This window comes from Saccostrea echinata, unplaced genomic scaffold, assembly GCF_033153115.1.
Source record: "Saccostrea echinata isolate AGI-Se365-2 ecotype Australia unplaced genomic scaffold, CSIRO_AGI_Sech_v1 ptg000044l, whole genome shotgun sequence".
Classification (NCBI taxonomy): Eukaryota; Metazoa; Mollusca; class Bivalvia; order Ostreida; family Ostreidae; genus Saccostrea; species Saccostrea echinata.
Genome location: NW_026889793.1, coordinates 3,172,036 through 3,184,070, shown reverse-complemented (window position 1 = coordinate 3,184,070; position 12,035 = coordinate 3,172,036). Strand labels below are relative to the sequence as shown.

The following is a 12,035-nucleotide window of genomic DNA, read 5'->3' as shown; positions in this document are numbered from 1 at the left end:
TCTTACCGGAAGTAGTAACTAGTGGCTTCTTTTTACCAAATATTTCCTTGTAAATGAATGATAAAAGTCCATGAAGATGTCTCACATCATTATAAGTCGAATACTCTTTAGAACTGTTCTTTCTTACATACTAATTTGCAATTATGTCCTTCATTTTATTCACTGAATTGGACGGAAGACCTGCTTGTTGCTCCAGCAACGAGCTTTGCTCTAGTTTGTTCATATTTTTGAATTCTTCAATGCAGGCCCTTCAATTATCAAAGACCTAAATACATTTAAAACAAATGCCTTATTTATTTTATATATTTTATTCGAGTTGGCAGGTATTGTCCACAGTGGACTACACAACAGTGGGGCAGCCAGCAAACTGGCACATTCCTCAACATAAACAACTAAGTTGTGCCCTCCCTGACAGGAAAAGTAGCACGCTGGGTTGACACATTTCAACACAAATTACCTTTAATTATATTTATTATAATTAAGAGCAATTCTCCGTAATGACTTGAACTTTTATATAGGAGCTGTGGCACGCATAGTCTCAGAATTTCTCCAAACTCTCTATGATAAAAGTCTTTGATACTGTAAACTCAAATCAGGCAAAAATTAGTTGCTACGTTTCATGGTTACCATAGCAACATGTCCTAAAATTTGAAAAATTGCATTTTTCAACATGTTCAGAGTTCCACAGTTAACGTTTTCAGCAAAGCAAACAAGTGACAATGACTGTTTCTGAAAGTTGAAGGCCTGGTGTCTTAAATGCATGATAAACATGTTTGGTAAATCAACTATAACATACGTTACTATGGAAACAAAATATTCAAAAGTAATAATTTTGTTTATTTAATTTTATAAAGTCATACACTTAAGAATAAAAACAATTATAGGTTGAAATGCAAGCAAATAGTAGACAAGAGATCCTTGTAACATATACCAAGGACGAAATAGGATATTTCTGATAGGTTGGCAATGGTTGCCATGGTTTTAATACCACGAAGGGGTTTTAAATTCACTTTCTTAGTATTTTAATCTTATCCTATATTTTTAAAAAGCATATTTCTATATAACTGATGATCAATTTTTAAAGGCGTTAGTGCGACCCTTATTTTCACATTTCGAAAAATTCGATTTCAATTCTTTAAATAGTGCGTTGCTATGGAAATAAGGCGAAAAAACATGCACAAAAATCTGAAAAATACTCTGTTTCCTTGGATACGTACCCTTGTATGTAGATTCCCAAAACTTTAATGATTGATATATGTGAACAACTAACCTGACATTCAATTTTGACCATCACCCAATCTCTAATTGGATGCAAAAAGCTGGCACAAAGGGTCTAATATTGACATAAAATTAACAAAATCGAACATTTTCTCTTCTTGGTAACCATAGCAACAGTGTTGTATTTTTCAACAAACTGTATCAATATATGATATTCAACTTTAGTTCTACCAGATAAGTACTATTCAAGGGGAGTCAAATAAAAATGTTCTTGATTAAAAGGTTCCTAAAGCAGCAAAAAAAAAATATCACTTTAAACAACTGGTTCGTTGTTTCCATAGTTACACTGCAAAGTAACAATTAATCCCAATTTTTCTCATGTTGTCGGTGTTGCAAGATCCTAAGAACGTATATGTGCCAGGCATGAATTTCATTGTTTTTCCTCAAGATAGTAGAATTAACCCAATCATAGCAACAAATTTTGCATGGTTACACTGTGTTACCATGGCAACCATGAAAGTTATTTTTAGAATAATATTGTCAATACCTAATAACATAAGATCAAATAGTTTTCATTGTTTTTCTTAGGTTGTTGATTGAGTTTGATCATGTAACATCTATCATTTGTAAATATTGAGCGTTTTTCAGCATTTTCAGTATCTAAAATGTATTCCAAATGTACCCATGGTTACCACTTACTTAGAGATAAATTCTAAATAGTTTCTTTATAGCATAAGAGGCAACAAGGTGTCATGTTTTTGGGAGAATGGTTTGTTTGCTTTTCTTAGTCTTTATTAAGGCTTAATAAAGATTTGAAGTAGCTGAAAATCTCAATTTTTCAATTTTACTGGCTTTTACCATGGCAACCAAGACACATAGCAACGAAATTTTATTTGATATATGTTTCTGGTGTCCAGTTGTAATAATGGGCAAAGTTTCATCAAATTCGGTGACCATGCGTGGCAAAGAAGTTTAAGTGGTTACACGCAGCTATGTTAAGGCTTCCCGAAGCTTTAAAATGTGCTCAAAACATAATATTTCACTGCGAGGTCGGTTTTGGTTTTAATTCCAAAGTTTTGTACTTTAGTACGTCCAATTTGTATAGAGGGTTCCCTCGGCTTTATATTAACATGTTTGTTATGATATCACATGACTTTGTTGATCACGTGACGGTCATTTATAATTTTTCGAAGTGCTTCACATAAATCGCTTCGGCGCAACTGATTAACACAATAATTATTAACATTTTGTTATATAAATAAACTCATCGTTTCCTTGTGTATCCGAAATGTGCTTGGGAAAAGTCATAGTATTACTTGGGTACAAAATATTTCGTGAGGAATACAACTTACCTACAAATTTGAGGGTATTTTCCACAAAATATCGTAATCTGTATTAAAACAAAGCCATCACACATTTTTCCCAAGCAAGATTCAGTTAGAGAACAACCTCTTCTTACAGATTTCCACAAAAAATCTCAGATTAATCCTCATTAATCACCTGCGCCAGACTCTTTTATACACACAAAATAAATTCTACCTCAAACCACGGGGTACATTTCAAAAGGAAATTTTTCGAAAGCATTTTGAACATGATGAATTTCAATCAAGGGTACGTAAGCGATGTATTTTTAAAATATTCAGACATATAAGACTTAAAAAACCTTTAACGACCCTTTTATTTTGCAAAAGCTATCTAGCATTTTACATGCAATTTAAAATAAAGTGTAAAATTCATGACATTCTCCCCGTCATAACACCTCAAGTTGGCATTGACTTGACGTCATTTTCCATTATGACGTCATATTTAGGTAGTTCAGAGGAGTGAAGGCACAGAGTGCACTGTGATTTTCTACGGGAAGCCTTAACCTACCTGCGCAGAGAATCGCTTTTAATTATATCAATTATATTACATAATGTTCCTATAGATTTACTCTATATGATATATAATTTTCAAAGTCAACATCACATATATCAGGGTTCTCCATGGACCGTTTAACGTGGCGGCCCCGCCACAGTTAAATTCCTTAGCGCCACAGTTAAAAAAATCAGCGCCATAGTTCCGCCACAGTTAAAATTTTAGCGTCACAGTAAGATCGTCGTCGACCGTAAGATAAATATATAAATTTGTAAACCAAATGGACCTCCAAATTATGTACCGTTTTTCAGTTTCTAATGCTAAACCTTTAATTTACTCTAATTAGGGCCCATTGTTTGGCTTGCACAAGCAATTATCTTCTAAACCTCGCTGGACACTTGAATGAAAAGAGACAAGCCATTTTCTCCACACATTTCACGTTAATTGCAAATGAAATTTTTAACATTAATTAATTCATGTTTTAATAGTTCTACAGATAACCACTTCTCCAAAATTGCTTTGGCACTGCGTGTCAAACATCGCACGTATATCGTAATCATATATTTTTGCAATGTTGAAAAATAAACGATAGATACACCAAAATAATATTTTATGACTCTAAACTGCTGAAGTATTTTTTTTAATTCACAAATTTTAAGATATTTCAGCCTTCAGGCCGAAAATTGCAAATTTATATAGATGTTAGCGTGATTGTGTGACTTACCAGAATTTCCTCCGTCCTCTAATGAACACTATATAATTTACCTTCTGTAATTTTTTTTAAAAAGGGTTTAATATTGCTTAAAACTTGTTGATACTGGTACTTTTAGTTTCAGATATTAAAAGCTAATATTTGTTTCTTTATAAGTACATATACGTATGTGTTTGGGAGGGGGGTTCTTTTTCACAGTATGCATATATTTTGGAAACATCCAAATTTTTGTTTTACACGATGTTTAATCAATATCGTTTAATTACTTTTATTATTAAATTTAATAATCAATTTGCCAAATAATAAATATAATTTTATATTAAACTATTGATTCATGGGGGTTGTATGTTTTTCAATTTATTTCTCGGTTCCTTCGCGAATAAGGGCTGTAAGTCTCGTTTAGCATCACTTCCGGTGATGTATTTCCGGTGACAAACAAAATATGGCTATATCGATACAATATTGGGCGAATTATACAGCCGAGAAACCGAAGTTGATGAGAAAGTCGGAGAACGCCGTTATTTGTAACCATGTTCTAAAATTTTTATTTGACCAAGAGACGAAAATGATCCATGCAGTTGTACAAGCTTCGATGAGGAACACATCATATAAAGTCACGGTAAGTACCAAGGTTATTGTTTACGTTTCCGTTAACATCTCTGACAATTAGACAATACTGAAAACATATTGTAATCTGTAAAGCTTTTAGAAATAAGACAGTGTTGGTTTCCCTCCGGACACCCCTCCCGATGTCCCAATACCACCATGCTGAAGATAACTGGATATCGGAAAGATGGGGGGGGGGGGGGTCATCATTAAATGTGATGTAATGTTCTCTGTTTCGGAAGTGTTCATATTCAATATTTAAAGAATAAACATTCGAAAAATGGAAAGGACATTTGATACATCTCTACTGGTTATTTTGAACAGAACATATTGTCAGATGTAAAAAATATTAAACACTGTTAAATATTTGTAGTATAATGATTGTATAGTAGACTTTATATATATATATATATATATATATATATATATATATATATATATATATATATATATATATATATATATATATATATATATATATATATATATATATTTATATATATATATATATACATGTATATATATTGTATCATACAGGCAATTTTAGGAAGTTCTTATGAAGTCTCTAACACATCATGTGAGTGCCCCCTGGGAAAATATGAGTGTCATCATGTTGCCTCTGCATTACTGTATGGGTAAGAGATACATTTAACATATTTAGCATACAAAGTCTAATGACCAGAAGATTCAAGATTATTTACATGTATTTCAATCATGAGCCAGAAGGCTGAAGTGATACTTTATTGGTAAACCATGAGACATAAATTCACAGATACAAATGTGTGAGCAAGACTGACATAAAGTGTGGGTGGTTAAAGAACCCAAAGACGTCAATTAAAAAAGACATAAAAACAATGGAAGAATTGTTTCCCCCTGCACGCCAAGATTACTGGTAAGTATTTATATTTTAAACATTTTACTGTCAGTGAGGCAATATGTATTTTCTTTTAAATATAGTTATTCATATACTTGCAATTATTCATTACATATAATTTTTTAAAAAAACATATCAATCATTAAAAATATATATCAATCATAAAACATTTGCTTCACATTTGAAGTGCTTTAAGCCGCCCCTTTGATGAAAGTGACCGGTGTTTTTTGCACCAAGAATAAGCAAAGCTTGGAAGGTTTATTGGTAAAATATAAGAATGAAATTATGATTTTGATGTTATTGTTGTTGTTATTTGAATTTGATTTGATTGTTACATTAAGAATGTTATGATATTGTTATTTTGATTCTGTCCGTTGGTTGATTTTCACTGTATGAAAAGCAGGTAAATGTACAAATGTACAAAGATGAGGAGCATATTGTTGGCTTTGTATAATCTGTCCAATTTTTTAACCTACTAGGTAATAAATAAGAATCTTTGCATAATTGGACAGGTAATAAATATGATAGCATTTTTATATATACATTTTTTGAAAGGAATAAATCTCATTTAACTCTTTTCCCTCTGTTGCCACCATTTGACGCACTTGCCATTTCCCTAGAGTTTATAAAAAAATTTTGCAAATCGTCAGGTCATTCTTCTATTATTCTAATAGAATATGTCAGTATGAAACCCTGAAATAAGTTACATGTAGTAAATGTTAATTGTACATTTGCACCAATTTTTCCTTGGCACATCCACACTAAGGATGTCACATGCAAAATTATATATAGGAACAATTCTGAACAAATATTGGCAAGTGAGTTGTAATTTTGAAATGTAATGCATTCAAATGAAAAAAAAATTACAGTGTTCACCAAAATTAAATGCATGATCTATTAGATAATAATTACCTGGAATATGCATGTGGATATTATTTTTGAGAATGACACAAGTCTGGAAATTTTTCAGCATTAAAATGGATTCTTGAACCAGAGCCATGTGAGCCAGGCCCACCTGTTCCTGTCATTGAAGACCTGTTAACATCACCAGAGTATGTTCATTCTGATGCCCCTATGGTATGGTTAAGACATGCATTATCCCTGTCAGAGGAAGCCATTAAAAGAACAGCATTAGCAACAATTGGGCAAAGGAACAACCCGATGTGGTCGATTGTAAGAAAATACGGAATAACAGCTTCCAACTTTGGTGCAGTTCTCAGTTCTAAGCAAAGACGGTAAGACATGTGTGATTCAATTTTTTTCAAAATAGACTTTCAAAGTACAGTTCAACTTTGTTATCTCAAACATGATATCTTAAATACCATGGATATGTCAAAGCAATTTTGAAGTCCTAACCAGTTATTATAGACATATTTTATTCTCGATAAATCAATTAAATCCTTGTGTATCCCAAATCCTTGGATATCTCGAACTTTTTTCTTGGTCCCATTGAGTTCAAGATAATGACGTTTGACTGTAATGACTAGATATATATAGATGCAGGGTAAATTATTTGATCAATAACCAAATAATCATATTTTCTTCTTTAGAGTGACATTGTCACTGAAGAAACGGTTTATGTCGGCTTACAATCTGGAGTCCATCAAAGCTGTGGCATGGGGTATCACTCATGAAGATGATGCTTTGAGAAAGTATGAAAACGACTTTGATGCAGCTATAGAGCAATCAGGTATACAGCAAAAAAATAATATTCCTTCAACCCCTCACAGAATGTTAAAATTCATTGTGTCAAAACAAATGATGCTAGTGACAAGTAGACAATTAAATACTGAAGTCTAATTGTAAAAAAAAGTATTCAATTCATTTAGTGATCGATGTATTACAGAAAATTTGCTGGGAATAGAGATCTACTTAAAGTACCCCAGTACCACTCTGTACAAGCATATCGATGTACTGTATTTGAAGTTGAAGGAATTATAAATGCTCAACTTAGACTTTGTGTGCATTACAATTGTATTATGGTTTGCATTCAGTAGTATTACATTTTTTTCTGAAAGGGATAGGGTTGCATGAATCCGGAGTGTTGGGAGCTTCACCTGATGGCTTAGTTGTACGACCACCAACATGTAGTGTATTTTATCAAACTCCAGAAGCCAAAGATGCCATTCCTGATATTGTAGAGGTGAAGTGTCCATATACAGCATCGTCTTCAACAGTAGCAGATGCAGCACAAAATTTGAAGGATTTCTTCATAGGTAAATAATAATTTATAAGTTGGATTTAAAAATCTGTTTTGTTCATTATTTTAAAATTAAAAATCTAGATGAGTAAATGATCACAATGGATACATGTATTAATTTAAAAGTGCAACTGTTCAACATAGTATGAAGAGATGGAAAAGGGAGGGGATATGAATAGGCATAACACAACATTAAAAGACTTTTTGATTTTTAGATATTAAACAAGATTCCCTGTGTCTGAAAACCAGTCACCCATACTATCATCAAATTCAAGGCCAGCTACATATATGTAATAAAACATGCTGCGACTTAATTGTGTGGACAAGAGTAGACTGCATTGTGATTAGAATAGTAAAAGACACTGAATGGACTGCAAATGTTTCAAAGCTAGTAGATTTCTACATTAACATTTTCATTCCAGAACTGATGGAAAACTGAGTTCTGGTTTCTCATGTATTTTGACACTTGTTTCTGTATCTCTAGAATTTTCTCACAGTGCAAAACGAGTAATTCATCTTAAATGTGTTGAAAATTCCAGTTATTCTTGTATGATGTGATATATCACAATTCATCAGAAAACTTCTGGCTTATAAGAGTATTTTAAATAGCAATGGTGTTTAATTTAATCATGTACTACAAATAAAAAAATAATAAAATTTATCATCATTTTATTAATGAATTGAAGATGTTATTCTCAATGTGGAAATGTATTATTTTTTATCATCGTTAGATAAATTGTTGAATGTAATACTATGCTGTTGATTTGTGCTTTAAAGGTACATTTACTTGAAACTCAACAATTAAAATTTTAAGCAGACCCTCTTCCAAATTATATAGTAAAATATAGTTACAGCAAACACCCTTGTAATAAATTCATGCTAACAAAGGGATTTTCATTCCCTGTAGTATTAAAACATACTATGAACTTGACTAAAATAATCATTGACATTGATAACAAATCAAAATTTGTTTATCCCTGGCACTTTGGTATGAACATTTTTACTGTAGTGATGTATAATGTAACAGACTGTCAAAAACCAATGCAGATTTATAATATGTAATTTTTTAAGCAATTTCTTTCAAAAGTGGAGCTTGCAAGTTTACAAGACAAGAACAGAGTTGAAATATTTTTGTTGAGATTGGTCTGTAAGTAGATGGGATGTGACGAAGAATCTCATAGTTCTTTATCCTCTCGTTGGCTCTTTCCACATGAATGCGTGCTTTAGCAATCTTGTAACACAGTGCTGCTTCTTGTTTGGTAGACTGGCCTCGTGTCGATAAAAAAGCTGGTATATTTAAACAGACACCTTGGGGCAACTGATGAATGGTGAAACCTTTGTCGGCCAAAATAAGGTCTCCAGCTTTAAACTTTTGTAGGACCTGACTGTGGCGTACAATAGCTACATCAGAAGTAGAACCTGGATACAGCTTAGAGCAAAATGTAACTGCACCGTTTGGAGCCACGCAAGTCACTGCTTTAACAGTATGTCGACTTTTGTAGGTACTGTAGGCCATGGCCTGACTGTCCATATGTGTTGGGATGTCCTGGGTAGTTTCAATTGCATCCATGGAAGCTCTAGCAGAGGAGAAATCCTCAAAAGATTTTGGCATAGACCCTGAAAAAAAGTTGGAAAAAAATTAACCCAATGATTTGTAATTGTGTAAAAAAAAATGTGTTACAGTAAAACTTCCAAGTATACAAGAATTTTAAATGCATTAAATTTTTGGAAGTCATTATGATAAGTTTTAAAACAAACCTTTGCATTAAAGTTGACTTGGAAAACATTCATTGACTACGCCATCAGACAGCATCTCGTGTAGTGCATGAACAAGGGTATGGAAGATGTTCGAAATTGTTGGTCGACTGACACAGAATCTATGGGCCAAGTCAATGTCCCGAAGATTGAGTTTTAACTTCATCAGTACAATAAGTAGTTGGTCCTCTGTTTCCATTGAAGGAGTCCAGCCATTATAGTAATCGAGTTCAAACCGTTGTAACAATCTGACTAAGATTTCGAATATGTCATACTGTAGGGATGTATATAAAAGCATCTGAAAATAAATATATTTTACTGATTAAAATAAATCTAAGAACTTTAAAGATTGTAGATAAATTAGTTTCAAGTAATAACAATATCAGTCTCAGTCAGGTTTACTACCATCCACATTATGCATTCAATTAAAACTGGTAATATGAGACAGAGAGATTGAAATTATCCCTAGTGGAAAAAATGATTATTGTAGAATGACCACACAGTCTTAATTACAGGTAAAACGCCTTCAACTATCAAGCAAACTTAAAAATTGTGAACCTAAATTAAGAGTTCTGATAACTGTTATCATACAGTAAAACAAGGTTACAGCAAAATATGCTTTTGATGTTATTCACCCTCACAGTGAAATGATTTTTCATTCCTATCATTTTAAATTATGTATATTATGAACTCAACGGTGATAACAAAATATATTTACAATCAATCAAAGTTGTTCATCCCTCAATGGCACTTCGCAACAAGTTTCACTGAAATTGTTAGGAAATAGGAAACCATAATTGGAATTACTTCATGTACCTTCTCTTCACTGTCCTTAATATCGTGAATTGACATTGGCTTTCTTTTACTAGACTCTAATCTTAGCGCATGTAATTCCTTTTCCAGGTGTTCTATTTCTGTTGAGAAACGCTGCATTCCTTGAGTGCAGTTAAATGTGCAGGATGCTGAGTAGTTGTGCTCTGATATCAACTGAAAAAATATAATTGGAAATATACTGTGAATCATGAGTAATTCAATCAACAGTTAAGAAAACTATTATATTATTAAAAATTATTGAAAATGTTTTTATGTTGGCCATTTGTCATCAATGGTGTTTTAAAGGAGCTTTACCTTCTCTTGATCTTGACATTCTGTCACATGTGTAATCTGCAGCTGGTCCATCTGTGAAGATGATAGAGACTCCTCACTTCTGATTTTTTTCCTCCTTTGTAAAATAATTAAACTCGGATTATTTTTCATTCAGTTGTAACTTGTAAGCTACTCTGTTGATACCCTATTTAAGATTTTTAGTAAAATATTCTCAATTAAATCCCACCCACCATCCAAAACAAAGATGTCATATTTTGAAAAATAATTTCACCTTTTGGTACATTCAGGATCAGAGAAATCCATAGCCTTTCCTTCATTCCATGCAAAATATGCAGGACCCCCCTCCTTCACACCATCCTTAAAATGGCAGGAGCAGATACGATCATTCTGATACCCTGGTTGGCGATCAGCTCGTCTATAAATATTTTATACAAGGACTGAGTGAAGGAGAATTAAAAAGCAATACATGTACATATGATAATTTAGTGGCATGTTATTAATTATCAAATCATAGCCCAAATGACTAGTAATATTTTTTCCACTTTTTCAAATGCTATAAACTTGCAAATACAAGATAACCCTGTGCATAACATCACCAAAGGGCAGCAGTACTTGGTAGTAATAACATGATATAAAAGGTTATAAAAACAGCTGATAAACAAAAATGCGCTTCTGCTGCATGTACAATAGATAAAGTATTCAAGCCTAGATTGTATGTTGTACTCTTCTGCAAATTACATAAAACTACAGAGGGCAGCAGAAATCAGCGCTGCAGGATTATAACACATTTATCCACTTCTGCAAACTGCAAAGTTTTTACAGAATTCTCTTCATTATTCTTCTGCTATATTGATTACGATGAGATTTAACATTTTAGCAAGTATGTATAAATATCTGACAATGCAGCATTGTGACATATCGTCACAAGTACTTACAAATTTGGTCAATATCTCTACGTTTTCTGAGCTTTTTCCTTATACACTGTAGCAGGCCGAAATATCTCGACCATGTTTAACACTCACGCATCTCGTGATTAATGCTGTAATAAACAAAACTATTGTATTTTTCTCACCTGCATAGTTTCCCCCACAACAATCGTTTCTTTCCGTCTGTGGGAAAGCGATAAAACTTGCAGCTGTTAGCCCCACTCCGGTGGTTGCATGCGAATGCAAAACATATCACCATTTTTGTTTGTCACCGGAAGTATTCAAATCTCGCGCGCTCTCGCTTACGAGCTTACAGTCCCTATTCGGTCGCGAAATGACCGCGAATATTAGCACTTCGCGTAAGTCTTGCGCCACAGTTAAATTTGAAATGATGGAGAACATTGATATATCAACATCAACCATCACATATATCAACATCAACCACAACAAGTCAAGAATATAAATAGTTCAATGGTTAAATTGAAGGTGACGATTTCGCCACCTGGTGGGGGTAGGCAACTTCAATTTAACGACCCACTGTGGACTTCTCAAAACCCTCAGCACCCCACCCACTGTGAATACCACTTTCTCATTGTCTATCTTCAATACCAGATTAAATAGATTCTTTATTAACCATCCCTGCTGTATCAAGATAAAATATCTGGTTTCCCTACAAATTAAGTGTGCCTAACAACACCCCACCCCCTCCCTGGAATCTAGTACAAGTTTTTGTTTATTCTGCTTATTACCCTGATATTTTTAGTAACACCAGGTTATTTT

General features: G+C 33.1%; 4 protein-coding genes across 4 annotated transcripts; 2 read left to right on the top strand and 2 right to left on the bottom strand.

Annotated features, from left to right (window-relative positions):
- The first annotated feature begins 4,214 nt into the window (after window positions 1–4,214).
- LOC133201485 (uncharacterized) lies at window positions 4,215–6,352 on the top strand. Its single transcript, XM_061337287.1, has 4 exons — window positions 4,215–4,406; window positions 4,931–5,028; window positions 5,166–5,285; window positions 6,238–6,352. The coding sequence occupies exons 1-4, from the start codon at window positions 4,230–4,232 to the stop codon at window positions 6,254–6,256; spliced, it is 414 nt and encodes a 137-aa protein (XP_061193271.1). The 5' UTR covers window positions 4,215–4,229; the 3' UTR covers window positions 6,257–6,352.
- On the top strand, window positions 6,238–7,910 carry LOC133201484 (uncharacterized). The gene is made up of 4 exons (XM_061337286.1): window positions 6,238–6,502; window positions 6,818–6,957; window positions 7,286–7,483; window positions 7,683–7,910. Exons 1-4 carry the CDS (start codon window positions 6,342–6,344, stop codon window positions 7,904–7,906), a joined length of 723 nt encoding a protein of 240 aa, XP_061193270.1. The 5' UTR covers window positions 6,238–6,341; the 3' UTR covers window positions 7,907–7,910.
- Window positions 7,911–8,533: 623 nt separating this feature from the next.
- LOC133201464 (uncharacterized) lies at window positions 8,534–9,079 on the bottom strand. The gene has a single exon (XM_061337267.1). It carries the CDS (start codon window positions 9,077–9,079, stop codon window positions 8,534–8,536), a length of 546 nt encoding a protein of 181 aa, XP_061193251.1.
- LOC133201483 (uncharacterized) lies at window positions 8,961–11,577 on the bottom strand. Its single transcript, XM_061337285.1, has 6 exons — window positions 11,402–11,577; window positions 10,601–10,744; window positions 10,351–10,444; window positions 10,039–10,209; window positions 9,226–9,520; window positions 8,961–9,084 (listed from the first exon to the last, which is right to left on the bottom strand). The coding sequence occupies exons 1-5, from the start codon at window positions 11,512–11,514 to the stop codon at window positions 9,233–9,235; spliced, it is 810 nt and encodes a 269-aa protein (XP_061193269.1). The 5' UTR covers window positions 11,515–11,577; the 3' UTR covers window positions 8,961–9,084; window positions 9,226–9,232.
- Window positions 11,578–12,035: the final 458 nt, after the last annotated feature.